This window comes from Acomys minous (assembly GCF_964271855.1).
Source record: "Acomys minous genome assembly, chromosome: 10".
NCBI classification, from domain to species: Eukaryota; Metazoa; Chordata; class Mammalia; order Rodentia; family Muridae; genus Acomys; species Acomys minous.
The window spans coordinates 99,887,308-99,914,421 of NC_140491.1; the positions used below are offsets into that span (position 1 = coordinate 99,887,308).

Here is a 27,114-nt window from a genome sequence, read left to right on the forward strand (position 1 = left end):
TCTTGGTAGCCTGCTTATCTTTTCTCTGAGTGCCACTTTTGTTTCCGTGGTGATCCTAAATATCTGAGGTATTAGGCATAAAGTTATGAGGTAGCCATAACTAATAAAATGGTTACTGTAGAAGCAAACTACTGTGTCAACCTTCACCTGATTAGCCACACCCTGCTTGCTGCAAGAGTGTTGAGAGCAACAGCTCCGTTGCGCCCCACGTAACATCATCCTACAGGCCTGGTGATGGACTTTATAGCTGAAGACTTTCTCCTCTCAGTCATCTGCTAATTTGTATATTTAGCTACACCTCCCCATGTCCCTCCTAGATGTCACCCTTGTGACCTGTGACAACTGCCTCATCCTGTATAACTAAAGATTTGACAAATTTTCCTTAATAAATGAGATTATGGAATTTCTCCATCTGTATCTGCTATTTCACTTAACAAAATGTCCTCCAGGTTAAGACATGAGGCAAAGAGGATATTTTTTCCTTTTGGCAAAAGGTCTTACTCTGTAGCCTGGGCTAGCTCAAACTCATTTATTTAACCGAGGCCAGCCTGGAGTTTGCAACAGTCCTCCTCCTTTACTCTTCCAAATGCTGAGATTACAGACAGAAGTTACTATAATCAACTCAGGATCCCCTCCTTTTAAAGAGTTAATAATATTCCATTCTGATCATATATACACATAAACACCACAGCTTCTTTAAACATCTGTCCATCAGAGAGACACACTTAGGCTCCAAGTCATGGAATTATTAATAACTTTACAATGTGCATGATGTTACAAATCTCTACATGAGGTAGTGACTTCAGTTCCTTTGAGTATCTGTCCACTGGGTCATGTGGTAGTTCAGTGTTTAATTTCTTTAGAAACATCTGTGCCAATCTTCATAATGCTTACTAGCATGACCTTCCTCCTGCATCAGAATGGAAGCCTTTCTCCCTTCATCTACATCAACTCTGGTGCAGCATCTTCTGGTCTCCAGGAGATGGCACCTCATAGTGTTCTTGATTTATACTTCTCAGTGCTCAGTGCCTTCTCACATGCCTGCAAGGTGACCATGTGCCTTTAGAGAAATGTATGTTTGATACATCTTATTTCTTACTTTCTGCTTTTGAGTTGTAAAAAATAGATAGTAGCCAGGTGATAGCGGCACATGCCCTTAATCTCAGCTCTCAGGAGGCAGAGGCAAGTGGATATGAATTCAAGGTTAGCCTGGCCTAGAGAATGGGTCCCAGGACAGCCAGGGCTACATGGAGAAACCATGTCTTGAAAAAAACAACAACAATAACAACACACACACACACAGAGAGAGAGAGAGAGAGAGAGAGAGAGAGAGAGAGAGAGAGAGAGAGACAGAGAGACAGAGAGAGAGAGAGAGAGAGAGAGAGAGAGAGAGAGAGAGAGAGAGCACCAATGTCAGATCATGGCCTTCAAATATTTTCCATTCTATAGGCAGACTTTTCATTCAAATGTCATTCTTTTTAGTCATCAAATTTGTGGGTTGAGCATAAATTCCCTGTACAATCCCTTGTGTATTTCATCTTCATTTCTGCTGGCTGAATGCTGTGCAGCCACACCTTCCTTGGATGCCAAAGTTACTTTATTCAACAACTTCTATCTTTTCTGCAGTATCTAAACTAAGTTCCATTTGATTACTACTTTTTCTTTTTTAAAAAAAACATGTATTTATTTACTATGTATACAACATTGTGCCTGCATGTGAGCCTGCCTGTCCGAAGAGGGTAGTAGATCTCCTTATGATGGTTATTAGCCATCATGTGGTTGCTGGGAATTGAACTCAGGACCTCTGGGAGAGCAGACAGTGCCCTTACCCTCTGATCCATCTCTCCAGCCCCTTGATTACTACTTCTTCATTTCTTCAATTTTCTGATATTTTTAAAAGCTATCAGCTTCTTATTAATATTCTACATTTCCCTTTCCTTATTACAGTTTTATAAATAATATAAGATATATGGGTGCTCTATATCAAATTATGATCATGAAGCCCAGAGTACCATCGGACTATCTGGAAAGATATTCCCATTTCAGATATGGAAGTTTGGTTAAGGTACCTTAACCAATGGTAGTTTGGTTACTCCTTTATTTATAGAGTAATAAGGAAGTTTGGATAAGGAAGTTTGTCTAGGTATTCACATGTCCTCCAACTCTCTTTCTCTCTCTTGCCATCAGTGTGGCCATGGAATTGAGTTTTAGTCAGCAGAACACAAGCCCCTGGAACAAGGAGCCTTCAGATCTGTCCCATAAAATTCTACCACATGCCCTGATTGTCTTTCACCACCCTCCCACAGAATGAAAACAACCACACAGGCCTTGAGGACAGGAAGGTCATAGACAGAAGGAGTCCTTGTCCCTAAATGACTTCAAGGACAATGCCCCACTAGGAACATCCATGGGAACAAGAAGCAGATTTACACACTGCAAACGCTCACCCAATGTCCACCTTAAATAAAACAAGTGAGAAGTTTCCACAAAGCAGCCACTCAAACTCGCCAAGCTGTGCTCTGGATGAGAATGTCCAGTATCGATTATTATCGGTATTGAGTTAATAATAAGATAAGCAGACACATGGCGATGCAGGCAGAGTGTAGAATACCATACATACGCATACTGAAGTGAGAAGCAGGACGATGCTGTATAGAAAACACGCCTAGCACAGGAACATCAGCATTCACATGTGGCCAGTAATTCAAACAAATGCAGCAGAGAACAATGCACCAACTCTGTCTTATCACTCTATGAAGTACTATTTATTACATCAAATGAGGCTGTTTCTCTCTTCCATGGGGAGGTAACATAGAGTGAAATTTTATTCTGTGCACTGTTGGGAGGATATTATTTTTTTTTTAAAAAAAGTCCATTCCTTTGACCCAGCAATTTCACTTCAAAGCTAAAATTCTCAACAACAACAACAAAAAAGTTTCGTTTTTTGCCAACTTTAGAAAATGGTTCTTAGGAAGAGACATGGCCAACAAAGCATTAATATGCGGGCCTTAAAAACATTACCAAAAGAAATTATATAAGAATATTTAGATCCAGGCATGGTAGCACAAGGCTGTAATCCCAGCACTTGAGAAGTAGAGACAGGCGGATGCAATTTCCAAGGCCAACCTTAGATACAGAGTGTGTTTGAGGCCAACCTGAGCTGAGAGGGGAAGAGATGGAGGGAGGGAGGGAGGGAGGGAGGGAGGGAGGGAGAGAGGGAGAGAGAGAGAGAGAGAGAGAGAGAGAGAGAGAGAGAGAGAGAGAGAGAGAGAGGGAGAGAAAGGCAGAGACAGAGAGACAAAGACAGAGACAGAGTGCAACTTCCTTACTTCCTTAGCCTTGGCTTCCAGCTCCCTGCTCCTCTTCTTCAGGCCTTACTGTTTATTTCAGAAGCACTCTCTCCCTCCCCAGTCACCAGCTATCTTTGTAATATGGCAACTCCCCCTCCAGCTCAGTGATAATGTGCTGGAGTTCTGGTCCTGGCTTTGGTGGAACCCTAGAAGCTTGCAAGCCAGGCATCTTGAAATCAACCATGACAAAAGTAGTTATTCAGAGGCCAGTGTCTTAAGAGCCAACAGAACTCATAGAGATATCTGTTCAATAGTTGCCTGGATGGGATCTCTTTTCTTCAGAGCTGTGGATGAGGAGATGTAGGGCAGAGCTGGGATTGGTCACAAAGACACTGGCCTTGGGCAGATGCAACCCATATCGAGGAAGGCACATGGCAATATACTGAATGTTTGTGCCCAACACAACTCACACATTGAAACCCTAATTCCAGAGTGATGGGATTACCTGTGCTGCAGACTTTTGTGGGTGGGGTAGTGGTGATCAGAGTATCCCAGATGCAATTATGGTTTTATAGAATGGTTCACTCTATGAGCCTAGAAAAAACATGACATTCGCTCTTGCAATCCATCCTTCCTGTCACATGTGAATCTCAACCTGGAAATATCATCTGTGTTCTACCCTCAAAAAAGAATGTTTATTTTGAAAAACCTGTACTTATATTCCACCTGAATTCCAATGAGATCCGTTTCAGAAGGCCATCTTGATGCTCAGGGCTTCATGATCTCTCCTCCCCACTTGTGCTAGCATACACCCCCTGCCCAGGGAAAATTTCTATTTCTATATATTCAGTATTTACACTTATGTCCCAGAAACCCTGCTTTGGTCATCCTGGATTAACCCACCAGGGCATTCAGCACACAGTAAATATTCAATACATCTTCCTGACATTTCATTTGCAACTATTTTCTACCATGGTAAATATAATTACTCCATAATATCTCTGTTTAAGAAAGTTATTTGTACATATAATTTCTCACTGGGGGAAAAATCCAAGTACAAACTGATTCCATATGACCACCTTGAGTAAGAAGCCATTGAGGCAATCATGGAGTGTCTGACAGCACATGCTCAAAGCCAGTCAGGACTGTTGCAGAAATTCCCTTCGTATCATCTATCTGCTAGCAGTTCCCTATAGAGTAATTGGTGTGGAGTCTCACTGTGCCATGTTATCATCTAGAAAGACTGCAGCTCATAAGGCCATGCCTCCTACATCTGAGTCTGAGAAAGACCGGGGCTGACTTTCTAAGGATGCTTTCACTGTGCCCATGCTACTCTGGTTACAATGGACTAGACCAAACTCTATAGGGCATGCCTGCCAACAGCCATTTGAGTATACCGTTAGGTGAGCATCACAGTACCAGACTCAGTAGAGCAATGGTGTATCCTGGAGCCAAAAAATACAGCTAGAGTGACTGTGAGATGGAAAGGCCCCACTACCTCCTAACTACTATATGTGTTTTCTTATAGCAAACTCTTATCACTGTGTCAAAGAAAACTGCTTCTTACTTTTCATGGCCCTCTTTTATTTCAAAGAAGCTACAAAAATGCAAAAGTTACAGATACTCAGGAGCTTTGCCAGATTGCAAATGAGAGCAAGGACTGTACAGAGCTGGAGGAAGGCTGGGAAGGAAAATTTTAACCACGCATGCAGGAAACACCACTGTTTCACACAACCTCTGTTGTTACAAATTTTGAAGATTATCAAGACTTGAAACATGTACAATTATATCTATCCTTAGCACATAAGTACCAGAAAATTAAATTTCAAAAGCAAAGTCAACAGAAACTTTCCTTGAACAAAGCCATAAAGCCAGTCGAGGAAGGATAGCAGGCTACCAAGAAGAGACTTGGTACCCTATGAGCATACACAGGGGGAGGAAGTCCCCCTCAGTCACAGTCATAGGGGAAGGGAGTAAGGGGAAAATGGGAGGGGGAGGAATTGGAGGATACAAGGGAGGGGATAACAGTTGAGATTTAATATGAATAAGTTAATAAAATATATTTTTAAAAGGCAATTGAGATTTATGGAATGCTATTGATTTTTAAAAATAATATGTACTGAAAAGAAACAGTACTTTGATTTGAACTTCATTTTAAGAACTGATTTTATAAAAACATTATTTAATGCTGATGTTTTTGTAACACACACTTCTGTATATGTGTTTATGTGCATACATGTGTGTGAAGTGTATGGGATAGCATTCATGCATGTGTGGGATATATGTCCCTATATGTACATCAGTGGTGTGTGTGTGTGTGTGTGTGTGTGTGTGTGTGTGTGTGTGTGTGTGGTATGTGTGTGTGCATGGACAGTGTGTATGTGTGAAATATGTGTTGGGTGTTCATGTGTGTATGTGTATGTACGTGCGCAGGGCATATGTTGGTATGTGTATGTGTGTATGCTCATGTATGTTTGTGTAGTGTGTATGCAATGTGGTGTGTGTGTGTATGTGTGTGTGTGTGTCAGAGAGAGAGAGAGAGAGAGAGAGAGAGAGAGAGAGAGAGATTTATGGGTTGTGTGTATGTTTGTGTGTGATGACATTTTACTTAGGTTAGCATTCCTTTGCAGCACACGCCTGGGATCTCTGGGACGCACTCAATAAGAGAACGTCTTTATGCCACTGGCACAGAAAGGCCGTTAGGACCTCTGTTCTGTCTATTTAGCTCCTTTAAATATTTGAAGACAGAGAGGATAATCTAAGTTTCAGCTCTCAAGTAGAGTTAGGCCTCTGGGGAAAAAAAGCACTGTGGCACTAAAGCCTTCCTATAGAAGAAGAAAGGAGGAGGAGGAGGAGGAAGAGGAGGAGGAGGAGGAAAAGGAGAAGATGTCAGCTCCCCTCAGAAGCCACAGGGCTGGGGTGGGTAAACCTCAAACTGGGACTGTTAAAGATCGTGGGAAAACAAATAGCACACTGTTCTTCAGAACCCTTAGAACATAATATTAGTATCCTGTTTCCTCTACAGCATGAAAGATAAAAAGGGCTGAAGTTTATATGACCATGCTATTTATTAAATCGATAGTATACGTTTCTAGCTAAGTGCCCCCCTAATTCTCAGCTTGCCTTATAGTGTGAAGAAAATAGATGAGAAGACTAATATCATTTGAAGTTGTCCACCAAAAGAAAGAAGTTTCGCTTGAGTCCAAGACTTTGCTTAGCAGTGGATTGGACAACAGAGTAACAAGTGAAACACAGCTCCGATAAGGTCTGTTTACGCCATCTCCCTCGCATAAACCGGCTGCCCAATGGTTCATACAATGGCTCTGATGAGAAAGTCTCCTATTTCTTTGTGTGGGTGGATGACTGAGAAACTGAGTAAACTGAACCGTCTTGGCCTTCAGAGCAGTTTACAGCTTCCAAATCTGCTCTGACAACACAAGCTAGAAGCCTGAGAATCACTGGTCACGGTGGCATAGTCCTTGAGGGGGCACAGTCTGGAGTGCGGACGAGTGTATCCATTTACAGGGGTATACTAGAACAACTTTAGACCCTCTATCCATCAACTCCTGTTCTGACATATAAAGTGTGTGGAGGAAAGAGATTTCAAAATCCACCTTTCAAAAAAAATAATGAAAAAAAAATGAAACAAGAAAAGAGAGGAAACAAAAAAAAATGGTTGATCTCAGGAAAACATTTGAGGGCCCTATAACCTCTAGACATAAAGAGACAAAATACGCCAAGTGTAAGCTGAAGGTTGTGTCTAAAAGAACCAAAATAAGAAGAAAGATGCAGAGCGTGGGCAATACACGCTGCCTTCCTCTCAGAGCGCTCTGCTGATTTCTGGGAAATGACCTGGAATTTGATTCTAAGGATAGATCATTATATGGAGAAGCCCGGGAAAACAGAGCACACACTAAGTAAGGCCCTCTCTCAGCAGCTGAGCACGGTAGTGGATGCCTGACGCACTGAGAGCAGTGGGAATGAGTCAGGATTGTGCACTGAGTGTTCGGCGAGGGCTTTCCAAACTGCCAAGGTGGGAAACTGATAAAAGCACCACCACCACCACCACCACCGTGCTGCCATCGTTGTCCATTGTCCTCTGCCTCCTCAGAAGACAGTAGAAAGAGCATGGCTTGTTATGGCGGGGGAGGAGGGAGGGGCCGTGTGAGCTTAATCATTAAAACCAAAAATCCACAGAATGGAGTGAGAGGGGGGGAAAGGCAGGGCAAACATGGAGGAATGGTGTTGGGGGGTGGGGGCAGGGGTGTACCTAGCTTTCTCCTGTGCTGAAGTTTCTATTTAAGGAAAGTACTGAGCTCAATTAATATTAGCTAATATTGAATTTTAAATAATTTGATAAGCATACATTAAATGGATCTTACTACAATTATAAAAAATGTTTGGCTCATTATCACTAACATATACTCATTAAGAGATTGAAGGTGAGGGGGAAAGTCCACGGAAGATTTCCCTGAACTGAGACCCAAAGTGGAGCTCAGTTTCTTTCTATGACTCTCTCAAAGTTATTAGCAACTGAAGTCAGACTATAAAACATCTTCTAATGGCTCAAGATTTCTTGTTGATTTTCAGCAGATAGGAAATGAACTTAAGTCATACGAATATTTTTATAGCAAGGTCAGAGCGGCCTTGGATCGTCACATTCTTCTAAATAAGGAATGTTATGGCCTGAGATAGGAGGAGACAGTGTGGGGATTTTGAGTTAAAACAAGCCTGTGTGCTTGCTTAAGGGAATGGAAATAATGCATTCATTAGTTCTTACTTCATATCTCTGCTTTTCAAACAATGAATCTCAAAAACAACTCCTGCTCCAGAAACTCCACCCCACCCCACCCCCGCCACAGTAACTCAAAAAAACTCCACTCCCTTCCTGTGTCCGTACTATACTCATTTCTAGTGTGAAGTACTGAAAGCAAAAGAGGACACGGCTTACAGACACCATGTAATAACGTCTTAAATTGGAGGGAAATATTTAACAGTCACTGTACCTGAGCACAAACTGTGCATTTTTAATTGGTTACAGTAATTCAAACCATGCTAATGTCACCAATATTGACTTTCAGGAGCTGACATGACAAGGACCATTCCTTATCCTTAGTCTGCTTTTCAGCTTCCTTCCGCACAGCCTGCTCCTTCCTCTGTGACCCCAGCCACCTGCCACCAACACCCCTCAGTTGCTTACAAGTCTCAGGCTCTTTCCAGAACACAGAACCATTGCACTAGTGCACTTACTCCTGGTGCTATCTGAACCATCACCCTGAAAACTGCTTTTCTTCCCTAAAGTCTCAGATGCTCCATTATTTCTATGAAGAAAATGCCAATGACCTTTCCAGTGTGAGGTCAGAATACCTATTCCGTGTGTGGCATACCTGTCCCATCGAGTTCCAAGGCCAGGGCTACTCAGAACGCCACATGACATCAGTTGTAGCTGCTTCCCATCCCTCCAGCAGCTAGCAGAACACGGAGCTAGCTCACAGTGGACAATTGAAACCGTTATGCCATGGTGAATAGAGTCATTGTCTGTAGCCCCATGTGAGACATTAGGGATTCCACAGCGGCAGCATTGAGCCCTCAAGTCTGAAACCACAGCACACATGCAGAACAAAGAGAAAATACTAGCAAGCTTTCATGGAACTTCTCAGCTGAGCAAAGATCAATCAGGGACTTGAGGAGGCCTGTCGTCATATTTGGGTTTGCATAAAAAGTTCAAACATATCATAAGGAAAAACCTGAGAAGAACATATATTATGAGAAAATGGTATGGAGGAAGAAAAAGATAATAATAATAATAATAATAATAATAATAATAATAATAATAATAATAATAATAATAATAATGATGCCAGGCATGGTGGCACACACCTTTAATGCCAGCACATGCAAGGCAACACTAGGCAGATCTCTGTGAGTTCAAGGCCAGCCTGGTCTACAAAGTAAGTCCTGAACAGCCAGGGTCTGTTATACAGAAAAATCCTGTCTTGAAAAAAAAATAATAAATGATATAATAATATTTTTGTAGAAAAAAATCCGAATAGCAGAGACTGGGGCTGCCTTAGCAGGACTAGGGAAGCTCTTCAGCAGCTAGCTGACCACGGAGGAGGGTGGCCTCACTCAGACCTGCTGAGCACCTGGTTCCCTTGGGACCACCACAATGGAGAACCAAATCTACAAAGTACCTCTCAAAACTGTCTGGGAGTATAGTAATATGACTTAAAATAGAAGTTTGGCTTTTCTCAGTAGGAGCAAAAGGCTGGACTGTTGAACAACCCCGTGGTGATGGAACCGTCCGGGAAAGCGTTTAACTACTGATAGCAGAAGATCAGGCCCAGGTCTTCTTCTTCCTCTTAAGTCTGGAAGATCAGGATTTGAGTACGCAGGTCCCTCAAGTTCCTACTAACCCAGAGTCTCTCAGTTCATCCCTAATGTTTTTTTACTTTGAAGACTAGGGATGAATGGTTACCAGCTTCCTGGCTTAGCACTCATTTGCTTGCTGTTCTTCATTTGGACAGTTATAAGGAGTGCCTGGTCAAAGAGAGCAGACTCAAGATTCAAAGACCTGAATAATCAGGGATCTAGGTCTGCATACAGATCCAGAATGTAATAGGAAAGGACTTAGGATGTTACAAATTAATCTGTATTCCTGAATTGGGCGAAAATAGCCCCATGCAGCCTCACTAGTGGATATGTCCTAACGTTGACCTAGAAAGAGATTTCTAATTGCCATGTATGAGAACCTGCCGCATATATAGCCTTCCATCCTAAGCTACCCCCACATACATACGTGCATGTGTGCACAGACACACATGCACGTATGTGCACATACACTCTCTCTCTCTCTCTCTCTCTCTCTCTCTCTCTCTCTCTCTCTCTCTCTCTCTCTCTCACACACACACACACACACACACAGTACATTTCTATGCCTTTGAATCCAATGTGTGTTATAGAGGATCAAGTGACAAATCCCACACTAAGTTCCCAATGACCTCATCCAAGGCATGTCTCCGGATGGTCAGTTTTAAGATGCATGTAACTCATCTTGGGCTAATTCCCCTCAGCACAGTTCTTACCTTCTCAAGTGCTAACGCTCATACTTAAGGCAGAAAAACCACTGGCACAATGTTATCCTGATGCCTCCTTTCAGCTTGGAAGTAATCATTTATTCCCAGAATAACCACTACACACGTCTAAGTGAAGAAATCCAAAATCGGTCCGCACGGTGAGAAAGAAGAACAAGTGGAGAGAGGCAGAGGGAAAAGAGTATAGAGAGAAGGAGACACACAAGATGAGTGCAGATATGACACCTCTGGCTCCAGCACATGTGTTGAGACATATGGCCTGAAGCCATGCTCTGTTAGGGACTCTTTGTCATCATTGAATTTTTTTTTTTAAATTTTGTTCATAATTTAATGTTTCAGAAACTCACATGAAGCATGCCATAAACAGCCTGTTGTAGTTTAATCAGAGGTGCATACAATAGCATCATTACGTAATATATAGTGCCAAACAGCCAATGATATAGTTATATATCATTGTGATATTTCTGTGATAAGTCTTTCTGTGATATTTGATTAGTACTCTACAGACTTTAAGTAGCACCAAGAAAATCACTTTCCAGATCCTAACATCCACGTGCTGCGGCAGTTCTAGTGACAACCAATTTATATTCCACGCTATAATTCTGGGGTTTGTTGTTGTTGTTGTTGCTGTTGTTGTTGTTGAACCTTTAAATATTTCTTATGTATCAGTATGCACATTCCTTTTTTTTAAAGTAATGTTGTCAGAATAATAATATAATAGAAGTTAGAATAATTCAAGCTAAATTGTGAAAGGAAGAAGTCAAGGAAGCAAGGAAGATGTGCCCTGGCAGAAGCCACGGAGCCTGCATAGGTTCCAACCAGGTGGTGTCTGAACCCCTCCCCCAGTGCTAGTCCAGTGTCTTTGAACTGCTACTGCTACAGGACACATTGTACAAAAAACATTAGCTAGCTAAACATTATGCCAGCATGTAAAGGCAATGTCTGTCCCAAAGCACATAGCCTTGGAAGTGCCAAAGAGTTGTTTGCTTTTAATCTTTTTTTTTTTTTTCCTGAGTATGTCAGAAAGTATGCAAATATAGAAACAGCCAGCAGAGGGAGTCTTTATTCTGAGTTGGTACAAATACAGACCCTGAAATAGGTTTCTCTGTCTGGGGCAGTGGCTGGGCCTTGCTGCCAAGTCTGCATGTCTAAGTGAAACCATTTGGTCCCAGAGTAGAAGAAGAGAACCAACTCCCACCAGTTACTCTCTGGCCTCCACCAAGATGTGCATCCCACCTCAGGCACACACAGACAGTAAAGAACGAAGGGAGGGAAATACATATCTTGAAAGTTACAACCAAAAGATTGTTAACTGCATGAAATTCCTTCCTGATATATTTATAATCTTGTATCAAAGCAGGTTTTTTTTTTAATTCTTAACCATTCGAGCTTTTAAGGTTAGTTATTTTTAGATTAATTTTGATAAAATGTTCTGTGATCATCTATACAGGCATATACACACGTGTGTACACACAAACACATGTGTGTGAGAGAACATTTTGTGAGGCCTTGTGATTTAGAATACTGATATCAAAATTTCTCTTCAAATATTAACTTGGCTGCAGGGGCTAATTTGATTTCAAAAGCTACAATGTTCTTGATATTTTCGAAAATATGGAGACACAGGACGGATCTTGAAGTTATAATCACTTTCCGACAATGTTATGATTACCAACACGATTTTTTAATTTCTCTTTTGGAACTGTCTGAAGACTGAGCATTTTTAATACCCTGCTGGCATGGAAATCTTTATATTTTCTGGGGGAGGTAGTATCTGAAATTACCAAAAGCCCTACTTATTTCCTTGCCAACAAGAGATTATTATTTTTAAATTCTGGCTCAGGGGACTGGGCCACAGCCAAGAGAACCAGCCCTTCAGACTGCCCCAAGCAGGAGTCTGAGACTGTCCATCACCCCAGCTATTTTTAATCATCCTTCTCTGCCAGGCATGAACCAGGCATTGTGGTTTACAAAATAACGTGCGGCTCGGTGCCTGTTCCCATGGAGTTACAGCCCAGGTGTCTACAGTGATGAGAATACTGGAATTTGATCTGGGTCAAACTGGTGACCATCAACTGACCATCTTCTAAAGCTTAGACTTCTCGTTCTTTAAAATTTACAAAGAGCTATCAACACTCAATGTTTTCTGTTGCATAGTAGCGGCAGTACTATAAATTTTAAAGGAAAATAAGCCTCTGTGTCTACAACCCAAGATTAACCCTTATTTCCCCGGTGTATTCTAAGGTGTTCTGACATGCTAGCTTAGTCACTGACTTGGAAGTTAGACTGAGGACACAGCACGGAACACTAAGTCAGAGGGCAAAAGCAGATTGGCAAAAGAGGTGAGAATTGTCCCATGTGAAGAGTACAGGTAAGAGGAGAAAAGTATCACATGCTGTTCTGTGGAGCACGGCCATGCAGTGTGTGTACACGGTGTTCTGTGGAGCAGGGCCATGCAGTGTGTGCACAGGCTGTTCTGTGGAGCAGGGCCATGCAGTGTGTGCACAGGCTGTTCTGTGGAGCGGGGTCATGCAGTGTGTACACAGGCTGTTCTGTGGAGCGGGGTCATGCAGTGTGTACACAGGCTGTTCTGTGGAGCAGGGCCATGCAGTGTGTACACAGGCTGTTCTGTGGAGCGGGGTCATGCAGTGTGTACACAGGCTGTTCTGTGGAGCGGGGTCATGCAGTGTGTACACAGGCTGTTCTGTGGAGCAGGGCCATGCAGTGTGTACACAGGCTGTTCTGTGGAGCAGGGCCATGCAGTGTGTGCACAGGCTGTTCTGTGGAGCAGGGCCATGCAGTGTGTGCACATAGTGTTTTGTGGAGCAGGGCCATGCAGTGTGTGCACATAGTGTTTTGTGGAGCAGGGCCATGCAGTGTGTACACAGGCTGTTCTGTGGAGCAGGGCCATGCAGTGTGTACATAGGCTGTTCTGTGGAGCAGGGCCATGCAGTGTGTGTACATGGTGTTCTGTGGAGCAGGGCCATGCAGTGTGTACACAGGCTGTTCTGTGGAGCAGAACCACGCAGTGTGTGCACAGGCTGTTCTATACAGCAGGGCCATGCAGTGTGTACACAGGCTGTTCTGTAGAGCAGGGCCATGCAATGTGTGCACAGGCTGTTCTGTGGAGCAGGGCCATGCAGTGTGTACACAGGCTGTTCTGTAGAGCGGGGCCATGCAGTGTGTGCATAGGCCGTTCTGTGGAGCGGGGCCATGCAGTGTGTGCACAGGCTGTTCTGTGGAGATGCACAGTAAAACCCATGCACAGGGGTTTACAGTATCTGCTCAGGATGTTGTGCAGAGCAGGGGTGTGCAGTGTGTGTGCCCAGGTTATTTTGTGGAGCAGGGTCATGCAGTATGCATTTCTCAGCTGGAGTGTGCAAACATGTGTGTCCAGGTTCCTCTGTGACCATTTTCTGTCAGGGAAGACAGGCATCATTTATTAGTAAGAGCTTTAGGGTGACCTTTCTCCAACCATTTTTCCTCATCCAAAATGGCTTTGACCATCAACCTTGTGAGGCTCTTATGAACACTAAAGAGCATGTGTACTCGATGCTAAGCAGATCACAGGTGCTTTGATTTCTACTGGTCCATGGGTGGGGATTGGGGGGAGTCTTCCAACTTGCCAAAGCCCCAAGTTGGAGCAGGATAAAAATAATGAAAAGGCCGGGGACTATGGCTTCTCGTCCTATGGGATAAAACTCTTAAGAAGAATACAGAGAAACAATAATGTTGAGAAATACCAATAGTAGGCCAGTATCTTCCCCAAAACACATTTACACAAATAATAGTAATTGTCAGCTGAGTAGCCTCTGTTTGAAGTGCTTAAGTGGAAAATGCATCCGATTTCTTTTCTCCTCGCCCCACTTGCCTCTTTCTTTGTGGAGTATTGCGTATACAATGAGCTGTCCTAAAGAAAGAACCCATCTGTAAACACAGAATTCATTTGTGGTTCATCTACACCTAAGACAGAGACTATGGACAATTCTATTTAGTGTCTTTGTGGCATCATATGGTTTCACATAAAAGCTTTAAATTTAGGAGCATTTCACATTTGAGATTTTCAAATTAAATATGCCCCTGATTTGATCTAGAGGAGGGGAATAGGGCAGAAGAGAGAGAGGGAAGGAGGGAATGGGAAGATACAAGAGGGGATTAAAAATCAGGATGTAATCTGAATAAATTATAATAAATTAAAATTTAAAAAATAAATAAACAAAATTAGGTTACTTCTTTCATTTCCAAAAAAAAAAAAAAAAAAAGTATGCTCACCTTGAATAAACTAAAACTATGCCTTTGCTGTCTATGTCATGATCAAAGGTGACACAGCCCCACTGTCATACAGCTAATTTGCAAACATTGCCAACATTTTTGGTCTTCGTACAGTTTTACATCTCACAAATATGCAGCCTGCCAGTCAATGACTAACAACTCCTAGGACACTGAAAGGAATGATAATTTAACTGCATACCTTGTTGAATTTCAATGTATGCTCCCATAAAAGATAGGTGATAGGTACAGAGATATAAACTGAGCATATTAATTATTTGTGTTTTTAAGTCCCAAGGCAGTCGTAAATACAGTTACAGAAAGCGAGCAGTGTGAAAAGCATCTGAGAAGCATGGCATTCCTCTGGTCCTGGTGGCATGATATGGAGGGCAATACTTATTTATTAAATTCATTTGCCACAATAAAAGGTTCTTAATATCTACATTAGTGGGAAATTTAAATTCCATCTCTCAGAAATCCAGGCAAAATACCAATGTACAGAAAAGGAAAAAGAAAAAAATCCTCATACAATTTAAATTGCTTATGAAGTTAATGCAGTATGGCATTTTGAAGCCATGCAGAGTGGTGTGTCCCTGAAGAAGCTCTACCTCTCAGGGGCTGTAGAGGAGAATGTAGTATTTGAAACTAGTCTGTATTACACATAGGGACTGGCTCTCAGCAAACACACACACCCTCAAAAACAGAAGATTTTAAAACCCCACCTAACAAATGAATGTAAAACATACCACATGCCTTTTCTTGAGTCAGGGGCATAATTCACACACTCTGGGCTTCTACTATGGGTTAACACTTATAAGTGTCTATTTCATGGTCACTATTGGTCCAGGCAAATCCAGCAATATGAGGAACATAGAGAGAGCGGCTCTTGTGTAAGAAAGGATACACCTAAAGTCACTTCATAGGTTATGGAGAGAAGTGAGCTCAGGTGCCATGCTTTGTACCTTTAAAACACACACTGTCCACCAAGAATGTTTCCTGAACCCTTATTTCTTGACTAAGGAAACACTGGGTAAGTATAACCCAAACCATGTTCTAGGTGGTCTCCCTTCTAGGTTAAGAAAATAGTTAAGTGACCCTAATAAAAATGACACGAACAGGAAGAAAAATCAAGGTTTAGCAAGAATGAGTAGGAATGTTACCACCTCACCCTCTAAGGCAGTCATCTGCCTGGTTGTCTGCCTAGTATCCCCACACAAGGGTAAAATGCATTTTCCCCAAAGGACAACGTCAAACTTGGCACACGGGCCATAACAATACAGTATTTTCTGCATGCCGAGGAAGGCAGAGGCACGTGTAGTGGTGATGGCTTAGCTTTGCCTCATGGCCACCCTTCACATACTCATCTCCTAAGAATCCTGACATCTGAATTGTTAGAAAAATAGCGTCCTGTTCAGAAGCTCCTATCCCACACCTCCGTCTCATAGGGTGTTGCCTGTGTTTTCTTCTAGAAGTTTTATGTTTGGGGTTTCATATTAAGGTTTTTGGCCCATTTGAGGTTATAGTTTTTGGCTGGATGACAGACACAGATCTAACTCCATTCCTCTACATATTGACACACAGTTTTCCCAGCACTATTTGTCAAATATGAGAAGGCTGTAGTTACACGTCCTCATGTTTGGGTATTCTATTTTGTTCCGTTGATTTTCGTGGCTGTGGCTGTGCCAGCGTCACACTGGCTTTGTTGCTACAGCTCTGTAACACATCTCGAAATATAAAAGTGCCATCCCTCCAGCGTTGTTCTTTGTGCTCAGGCTTGCTTTAGAGTCTTTTTTGTTACATATGCATTTTAGGATGGTTTTGCATTTCGGTGAAGAACGTTGTGAGAATTTTGATGGTATTGCACTGAATCTGTAAATTGTTTTTGGTGGTACATACAACACACTTCCCAGATCTCAGGCTCGGGAACATCACAAAAGAGAGATGAGAAGGATTGTAAGATCCAAAGGACCAGGCTATCTGCCATGAAAGAGTGGCTTCTATATACAAAAGGGAAGCTGTACCCACAAAAAAATTTCAACAATATGATCTCCTAAACAAGACCTTAATAATGATAATGGCAGCATCAGTTAACAAGCCATCACAGATGGGAGAAATCTCAGGGGTCCCCATGCCCAGATAAAGAGCAACAGGAAATTAATGACTGCTGAAAGAAAAGGGATGAGCCCTCCAAATGATTATCCAATTCCAAGTGGTCAGCCCTATACACATAAGCAGAACTAAATGGCTCAACAGGTTGCATGTATATATTTATTCCTCCGTGTGTGTGTGTGTGTGTGTGTGTGTGTGTGTGTAACAATAATTAAAGAAAAAGAGCTCATGAGCTTGAGATGAAACAGGAAGAGAGAGGAAACATAGGGCCTTGGAGGAGGAGAGGGAGAAAAAAAGATGCAACTACAATACACATGTATAAAATTATTAAAATAAATTTAATTTTAAATGAATCCTGGTGCTAGTGAGGAGAGCAGTGTACTGAGCTCCAAGCCTGCTCTCCCAGCATGCTTTGTCTTTGGTTACCCACAGTGTCCAGGCGCAGCCAGTAAGCATATGCTCCTGTTTGTTCCAGACTGTCACATTAGCATGAGCTAGCACTGGCCAGCTAGCCTGCAGGCCTGCCTTGTGCATCCATCCTCAGTGCCAAGACTGTGAACAGGATGCCTGGGGATACACATTTATCACTCCATAAAAAGGAAGGGTACCCACACCAGGGAGCATATCATAAGCAAGAGAGAATTTGGTTGCCTGAGGACATTGTGGAACCGCAGGACGAGCTGTGGACTGATCTTTACTGCAAAGCATAAGAAAAAAAAATTGCTTCCACGTTCAATGTCTTTGGTCTTTTCTCACTTCATAAAGTTAAATTCTGCTTATAATCAACGACGTGTTAAATTACAATTACGAGATAAAATATTAAACCTCAATTGCGAAAAAATATTGGAAAAACAAATACTGCAAAAATAAAAAAATCAATAAACAAAACACATAGAGAAGACTGAAAATACAAATCTAAAACATTCAGAAGCATGAGATAAATACACATGATGGCTACTAAGGTTTCAGTATTATAAAAGGCAACAATAAAATGATGTCACAGGACATGGTTGCTGGGTAACAAAGACTTATCCATTCATTCAGAATTAAGACACGGAGGAGAAAAGCAAAGAGAGATATCCAGAGGACTAGAATTGGTCTCCAGCTTGGGCAGAGACTTAGACAATAGCATTTGGGAAAGAGAGGAGGGGCAGTGCAGGCCAGAGAGCCAGCCCTGGGAGCTGGAACACAGCAGCCACAGGGTTAAAGTCATTGCAAGTGGGAGGATAAAAGGCTCCCTCGCAGGCTACCTGCAAAGCTGGTGCTTACTGAGCAGCTGTGAACCCGCTCAAAACTTTGTGGGGAAAACAGTGCTGTGGTGATTTGTAACCACAGACGTGACTGGCTGTATGGGAGCTGTGACTAGAACACAAGGTGCTGCCCTGTCCCAATGCAGAATTCCCACTTTCTAATGAACGGCCACAGGTGTTAAGGAAAAGTATGTGGTTAAAAACTGGGTTTTCCCTTGTCTTTCATCTCTGAAACTACTTTAGTAAGCTGTGTGCTCATTATGAATGTCTCCTACAAATGTAGGCTGCTTAAAGAATGCAAAAATAATTTGCAAGCACAAACCGAAAAAGCAGCATTAATTGAACATAGGCATCAAAAATTGCAACCTACAGAATTAAAATATGGTATCGGGTCTTCTGATCTTACAGGCAATTTATGTTTCCTTTATTTTATACATTATAATATTCAACTGATAATACTGTGACCTTAAAATGTTCTTTCTTGGTGTAATTAATATGCCAGTCTAGAGTTTCTTCAGTTCAGGTAAAAGTATGCCGTACCCTTACCCAGTGAGGTGTGTGTGTGTGTGTGTGTGTGTGTGTGTGTGTGTGTGTGTGTGTCTGTGAGTGTGTCTGTGTCTGTGTGTCTGTGTGTGTCTGTATGTGTGTCTGTCTCTCTCTCTCTCTCTCTCTCTCTCTCTCTCTCTCTCTCTCTCTCTCTCACACACACACACACACACACACACACACACACACACGCACGTACGCACGCGCGCACACACACACACGCACGTACGCACGCGTGCGCACACACACACGGAGGACATAACAACTGCTTTCTACATAAAATATGTTCTGCACTAGAACATATGGGAGTTGGTGGAGGTGTTGCAGAGAAAGATGTAAGGATTTGTCTTCACTAAACACAGAACTGAGGTGGATGGCAACTGTGCACACGATACATAAGGCAATTCATTTACAGATGGGCTTCAGGACATAACATGCGTCTAGAAAAAAAGCACCATGGAAGTCACAAAGCCTGGATTCTATTTTGAGTGTTGTCACTGACCTTCTGGGTGACCTTGTACAAGGTACTCAACAGAGGCAGAGAAGAGAGGGGGAAAAGAAACTACCTAAGTAGTTAATCTGGAAAAAAAATGCTAAGATGGAAGATTTAGTCAGAGATCTGATGCAACTTTTTCTTCATTAAAATTTTGATTTCCTGGAATCAACGAATTCAAATCCTTATAAAATTAGAGGAAGTCAATTTTTTTCTCTTCAGTCTACTAGACAGAATCTACCAGACCTCTCTGGCTCTGCTCTGTAAAAAGGACCATGTTTAAAATTTAGCCTCTCGTCATTCCAACCAAATCCCAGAGCCACCTCAGAAGGGCACACCAGCCTATAAGAACCCCCGCCTCAAGTGCTTTTGGTCATTTTCAGAAATGTTCCTGGCTTTCCAAATGATAGGGATTCCAGCTGCTCAATTGTCTGGCAAGGACCACTCACCCTGGCTGAGCAGCTCTATACAAAATGTGTGAGCAAAGCCTTCTGGGAAAGAGGAGAAATTGTACTACCTGGCAATACTCTAAGGTGTTTGTGTTTATTTGTAAGGTCTGTTGGGGAGGCAGTGCTCAGGACCAAGTGGAGACTTAATAAAATACATGCAAAGTGTAAAATGATTTTAAATTTAAGGGCATATGAAAAATGACAAGTATGGGAGATTTTCATATCTTCAAGGAAGGAAAAGAAACACTTAGTTGTTTTGTGACCATAGGAGTTGAATGTCTTTTACTCTAAGAAAAAAGAAATTTTCTAAATTAAAAAAAAAAAAATCCAAGGTTTTCAAACCAATTGAGTAAGCAAAATACATCCTTTAGGGGTAAAGTGGCAGGAGAAATGGCCTAAATATGTTCATAAAATGAGCGAGCGTGTGCTGCCTTGTTTAAGTGTACACTCACAGAACTGGCCTTTGGGAATTTTGATGCCCACAATTATTATAATGGCAACCTAATAAGAATTTATTAGAAAAAAAAAACAGACAAAATTACAGTATCCCAAAGCTGCTTTGTTTTTCTCTTCAGCATACTATACTAGAAACTGTTTTCCAGCCAGGCTTTTCTCCTAACAATGCCACCTTTGCTAGCAGCTGAGGGTCCTTGAAAAGGATGGCACCCTTTTCCCATTGTTTTATACTGTTTGGTGAAAAACAGGTAACTTAAAATTTTAACTAGAGCTAAAGCAAGATGAAATTTACCTCTCGTGTCACAGAATAACCTCCCCTAAATCCCACTGCAGATGTTAGTTACCTACACCTCAGCTTTCCCTGCAGAGGTCAGAATGTGAACTGATAGCGTGTGCCAACGTGGCTCAGCTAATGAGAGAGTCCAGACAGTAGGTAACCAATCCCATCAATGGGCCATAAGATAAAGCACACGGTAGGGTTTTGGTGACCCCATACAGCAACGTTAGCTGCGTAAAGAACTCAAACAGAACATGGATTGGATACACATCAACGTATTTATCCTACATGCATACCCCTCAGAGAACCCACACTGCCATTAAATGGAAGCGAAAATCAAGTTCCAAGCTCAAAGCAAAATGTTTTAAATAAATTTGCTTAAAGTTTAAAAAAAAAGGCATCAAGAAAAATAAAGAACACACAATGGCAAAATTACAGTGTAACTATCTCAATGCCAAGTACAATGGACTTAGTAACTAGTAGTTGACTGGCTGGGAAAAAAAAAGCTGAAAGCTAAAAATTAAAAGCAATAAAAGAAACACTTTTCTTTAAATTTTTTTTAGTTGTTCAATTTGCCCTATTTCAAGTAAGTTAAAACATGACCTTTGATTTAATGGAATGCGCTAATAGTTAACAGTTAACTTTTAAAAGGTTGAGTAGAGAAACACTACACTTTCTTGTACCACTAGAACTGTGCAGAAAGGGTTTTTTTTTTTTTTTTTTTTTTTTTTTTGCGGTAATGTGTCTCTAGGCTTCCATTCTCTACAACACAACTGTGATTCTGTAGGTTTGGAGGGCCCAGGCATACTGGCAAGAGCTTATTGCAGATATATTGCATGGTACAAATACCATCTTACCAAAGGAAATGTCACAGTAAGACACGAAAGTAATCTTCAAAAAGAAAAAAAAAAAGCTATTTTCACACATGTGCTTCCCCAGATTAATAATTAATAGAAAACCCTTTCCTGGGAAAACTTTCCTTGAGCAAACAGAAACTCCATACAAATGGGTGGCCACATGAAGATAATCAGTTACATTCTCGCACCGTCCTCCCAAACAATGAAGAGGTGGGTGCATTATGAATTACACACAAAGAAGCCGTCCCTTCACAAACACAGAGCGCAACAGCCAGTGATTTCCTGCTAAAGGCAGAAATGCCTGAAGTTTCAGAAGAAAAGAATAAAGGGGTGAAAGCTCATTGTATGTACTCTAAGTCACAACGGACAGTAGGTGAGACCAGCAGCTTTTATACAGAGGTATTTTTTAACCACAGAAATGTTCTGGCAGCTTTCCCCCCTGACTTAAATTCCAATACTCTGTCTTTTTAAATACCCTTAGTCTCAATGTACTCTAGTCTTTTCTCAGTCATTCGAGCTCCAAACTTGTTAGTAAATAACATGGTATCAGAAAAATATAGGCAGAAAAAAAAAAAAGATTGCAAGGGTAGAAGAAGCAGAATAAACCACCTACCCTCTTTTGTAGAACTAGCGGTGTTATTGCAGGCAGAGTGACTCTTCTTGCACTCAAACTCATGCTTGTCCTTCTAGAATGATCCCTCTTAGAGATCATAGACAAAATGAAAGGAGTCCTTGACGGTGGTTACTCCTCGGGAATCTCAAGGCTCAGTGCAAAGAAACTCTAGGGAAGTAATAAATGTCACCCTGCTTCTGTGATCCCAGGCTACCCAAAGCCAATTAAGGATGGCTGCGGACAGGGCAGGGCTGCAGCCAATCACAGCTCCCAGAACCCCGCCTTCGTCCTTGGAGACTCATTCGGATACTTTTGTTTATGATATTTAAAGAACCAGATTAACAGGCATCTAGTTCCCTTCATTTTTTTTTTCCAAAACAGTGCAATTCAATGCCATCTTTGTTGACTAAACAGCTGTTTCGCTAAAGCATTTTAATGCAACCCAGATGAGAAACCCCTTATATTATTTACATACATTAGTTATATACATTGAAGTATGTAACTATGTACGTGAACCAAATTTACTTATGCTACTCACAAAATTCATAAATGCTTCAACTGCAGCGTCAGCTATGTGCACAGAAAGAAGCCCTTGCCTAAAATTGGCGAAGCACTTTAATTTGTGCTATAAGTTTCAATGCTACTTTTAACATAAGCAGCTAAAATGTTTCTACTATGAAACCTCCCACCACTCTGAAGGTCATATCCTGTTGAATATTACCTATTAAGCATGAGTCTAGCAATCAATATAAATAATGTTAGATAGAAAAAGAAGAGTTCACGGAATATGGTCTGATCTGACACATGTTTTCAGGAAAGCAGAGGTTTGCATAGTTTAGCACACTTCAGCATATTAGAACACTTAAAAGCAGCTGCTGTCCAAAACTACCCTAAACCTTTAATATTTATTTTTTTGCATTTGTCTTACGATAACTGTAGTTTTTATACTAATAATTTAGGGGTTCAAGGGAGTCCACAAATAGAGCAAAACAAAACAAAAAAGAGCAATCCTTACCAAGGAAGTTTCCAATAAAGGATAAAAAAAATGTTCATAGATGTCCAAAAATGTTGCATATTAAAGCTAATCTGCATTCTCACAATGGTGAAATCAATCTGGACTGTCACACTGGCAAAGCCTGCTGGACCTTAGTGTTTCTCAGCAGTGACCCACAGACTAAGCACTGCCCCCAGCCATGAGGGCAATGCCTTCTCCAGAGAGTGACAGAACTATTGCATCAACAGGGCAGGTGGAGCAGTGTTGGCTGTGCAGACACACACTTCCCGTGTCGCTGTGCAAACTGCTTCTACAGGAGGAGTGCCTCGCTGCTCCGCTTGACTCTGATGTCTGCACAGGCTGAGCTCATTTCCCTTAAAAAGGCTTCCCTACTCTGAATTGCAAGCCCAGTATCCCCTCAGCTCAGTGTATGGGAGATGGGCTTAGTGTGCTTAATGTAAGTAATTTCAGACATCTCAAGTTTAGGGATATACTTATCCAGTAGGTTTATTGTGATAAAAGTTATCAGCATATGCTCAGTATGCAGAGTAATGGTTTCACAGTAATATTTACGTTCAGTTATACCATATACATTGACCACATTCACCCCATCCCCCTTTCACACCAGACCCTTCTTTCTCTTAAACTGCACCCCTTCTAATTTCATGACATTTATGCATCATTTATTTATTGTATATATGAGATATGTATGAGCACACACATGCCACAGCACATGTGTAGCAGTCAGAGGACAACTTGTAGAAGTCAGCTGTCTTCGGCAACTGACTAAGTGGGTCCCAGGAATTGAACTCAGAACATCAGGCTTGGTAGGAAGCACCTTTACTTACTGAGCCATCTGGTGACTCCCACTTCAAACCCTCATGTTATCCACATGTGGTGTGTGTGAGTATGTGTGTGTGTGTGTGTGTGTGTGTGTGTGTGTGTGTGTGTATGTGTGTGTGTACTTTTTAAAAAAATTTACTAAAGGTTCTGGTATAATCTTGAGCCAACATTGGCAAAGTCTCCAGTATCTACATAATTTCAAGACTATTATTTATAAATTTTACTTTGATGTCTCCTCAATTTCATTTTAAATTTTGCCAAGTATTATTTTTAGCCTGGGCAGTTTGTATGCCCCCCACCCCCCATCCCTTCACACACACATACCACACACACAATGTTTGTTTATTAAGGCAGAGTCACACTTTGTAGCTCTGGCTGGCCTGGTACTCACTATGTAGACCAGACTGGCCTCAAATTCACAGAGATACCCCTCTCTCTGGCTCAGAACTGCTGAGATTACAGGCATGCTCCACCACAGCTAGCAATGTTTGTTTGTTTGTTTGTTTGTTTGTTTTTGTCAGTATTTGCATGGCGCTGGTGTGAATGCTCAATCAGCACAGTGTTCTAAAAACACGAGAGAGAGCGCCAACACTTTCATGCGAAAAACGATGCCACAGCTCCAGAGAAATTCATGAAGGGCTGAGAAGCACTTGAGGAAGGGGATTCTTGAGGGCTGAAAGGAGGAAGTTCTCAACCTCTCCTGGCCCCAGGATAAAAATCCTGGAACCACTCTCCAAAAACAATCTGGAAGTAAACGTAACAGAGTGAACATGCAGTGGAGGCAATCCAGAGCCTCCACCAGAGGTCCACTTTAAAGATGGCTAAGTAAGTGACAGCACATTGGGAAAATAGTAGCCAAAAATATGAAATTTGCACAAGCAGAGCATGAAGATTCAATTTCAGTACATTAAATTACCTAAGAAAATTGCAATTACAGGCAAAAATATGACAGAGATTAAAAACAGCCAAAGTGAGAAGAAAAATTACCTACTTGTTTAATTTTTTTTTTTTTAACGTTCAAATGTAAGAACCGGGCTAACAGGATGACTCAGTGAGTAAAGGTGCTTGCCACCAAGACTGGCACCAAGTTTGACCACAGGACCCAGAAGGCGGAGAGAGAAAAAACAGACAGCAAGCTATCTACTGACTTCCACATGCACATCATGGCACATGCCTCACCTCCAAAGCTGAAATATTTAAAAGACACATCTTTACAAAAAACAAAACAAAACAAAAACAAAACACACAAAAAAAGCAATGGGAAAAGATAAACATACAAGCTAAATATAAGAGAAAATCTAAAAACATAATCGTGGCATAAACTTTGAACACTTGGTCAGGGAGGCTCCTGAGAACCTCTAAAATAATACAGGCAATTGCTACTACTGTGGGTTACATACCAGAACTGTATGGGGGGGGGAACCCTACTGCTGAAGAAATCATACAGAAGAATAAATAGAACAGTCAAGCTCTAAGTAAGAAGTGTCTGGTCTGCTGGCTATCCCTACCAGGAGGAGCTGTGCAAGCTGTCTGTTGAGAGAGAATTGGCTTCAGTAGTCTTATTCAGCTATGGACCCTGGGCACAGCATTGACCAGGAGTCAGGCAAGATGTGCCCACTTCAGCGATAGTGGCAAATATGCTAGGGAGGTAACCAATCACGTTCCATTAAATTTGACACTGGCTTAACAAGAGGGAATTTATGTATAGTACCCTAAATCTAACCCAAACACCAAGGGTGAAGAAATTATATGCAATAGTTGGGCTGCTATAGATTCGATAAATGACCATGATAGCCCTGTAAAATTGCCTTCTAAATGACTGATTATGTCTATACGTTGGTGTGCCTCTTTTTACAGTGGGTAGAAGCGACTGCAAATACTCATTCCTGGTCAAAAAGCTGAAAATAAATGACTGTTGAATGCTCACCTATATACGAGACATCTATGTCACACCCTGCAATGCTCAGGAAATATCAGAGAGGAGGCAAAAAGAACATTACAGAAAGAGGAAGAGGATAGAGGTGTAACGTAAAGTACTGACTTCTAATACATGACATCATAGCTGTTGCCCTCTTAAACATAGAGCAGCTACCATTACCTGTGAGATCTACATAAGAAAGACCTTCAACCATCTATCCAGGAGCAGACGGGACCCTATCCCTATCCCTTACCCAAGATTTATACCCAGTTAATGGCTTATGAGTTTGGAAGTATAGCCACTGTTAAGATGATGCCCAGGCTGCTTTAAGTAAACCCTCACCCATGCTCCTAGCTGCTCTAATAAAACTTATTTGGTTATAAAGCAAAGTAATAAATAAAAATAAATGGAGAAAGTAGAGGGGGCTTATTTGAGAAGAATAAGGGGGGAAAAAAGGGGGCAAGAGGGTAAAATTATCAAAATTCATTATATGCATATATAATAAATATATGCTAATAAAAAAGCATTAATAAAAAAAAACACCTCACATAGTTTCCCAGAAATTTTTCATGTTATAATACTTCCTCCCAGAGTTAAACTCTTTGGATAACCAGCAAAAATTTTCAGATAGCCAGTAAGAGGATGGGGAAATCCTTCCATTGCATATTGGATGGATTTATCTTGATAACCTTGACAGACTCATTCTCATGGAACACAGGAAGAAAAAAATATGGAGGTTTATAAACAGGAGACTCATTAACAACATATGCAACAATGCTTAAAGGTTTACAAAACATTAAGGCTTATTCTCTTGGGATCTTGAGTATGCTGAAAGATAAACTACAGCCAAAAAGAGATGGACAGAACAGACATGAATGGGCCAACAGCTCTGGAATGAACAATGACACTGACGATGATACTAAGGTTCAATCAGTCTGTGATTGTGTTGACATAATATAAATGTAAATAATATAGACAATAGCAGTATAGAAGTGAAAAAAAAATGTTTTCCAAAATAAAGAACTAAAGTTGAAGGAGGAAGGACATGGCATGCAAAACATAGCTGACTCTGTTGGTATATAAGATCAAAGAGATGTAAAATGGTAACTCACAGGGAAATCTTAAACTGTGCCTAGGGAGCGTTGGGTGGATTCTTTCCCACCAATTTATTTCAGAATGCTAAAATAAGCTGACATAAAAATAAGGGATAAAGAAAAAATTTAACTTTAGTATTGATCTTTGGAAAAAATGATGATTTTAAAAGTTATTTAAGAATTTCTCTTTAAATATCCTATAATTACTAATATGAATGTAACAAAAATACTAAAATGTGAACTTTATAATTAAAATAAACACAAAGTTCAGATAAATATTTTGATTCTTTAAGAATCTATGAATTAGCCGGGTGTGGTGGCGCATGCCTTTAATCCCAGCACTGGGGAGGCAGAAGCAGGCGGATCGCTGTGAGGTCGAGGCCAGCCTGGTCTACAAAATGAGTCCAGGACAGCCAAGGCTACACAGAGAAACCCTGTCTCAAAAAAACAAAAAACAAAAAAAAGAATCTATGAATTGTAAAACAATAGTAACACCACACTTCCATGTTTTCTCAGAAATATTACACAGCTAAGCTTACCTGCTGAAAGGAAACACATTTCA

At 41.3% G+C, this 27,114-nt stretch overlaps 1 protein-coding gene across 4 annotated transcripts in view; it reads right to left on the minus strand.

Annotated features, from left to right (window-relative positions):
* GRB14 (growth factor receptor bound protein 14) overlaps positions 1-27,114 on the minus strand; it is a 103,991-nt gene that overhangs the window by 36,672 nt on the left and 40,205 nt on the right. The window contains exon 1 of one of the 4 annotated variants that reach the window (XM_084800061.1): positions 21,704-21,942. The exons of 2 other annotated variants lie outside the window; for them this stretch is intronic. In XM_084800061.1, the coding sequence (XP_084656187.1) occupies positions 21,704-21,802 (99 nt within the window). In that variant the 5' untranslated portion in view covers positions 21,803-21,942. Of the gene's footprint in view, positions 1-8,677; positions 8,766-21,703; positions 21,943-27,114 lie in introns of those variants that run through there. One more of the 4 variants, XM_084800062.1, reaches the window with a different exon arrangement.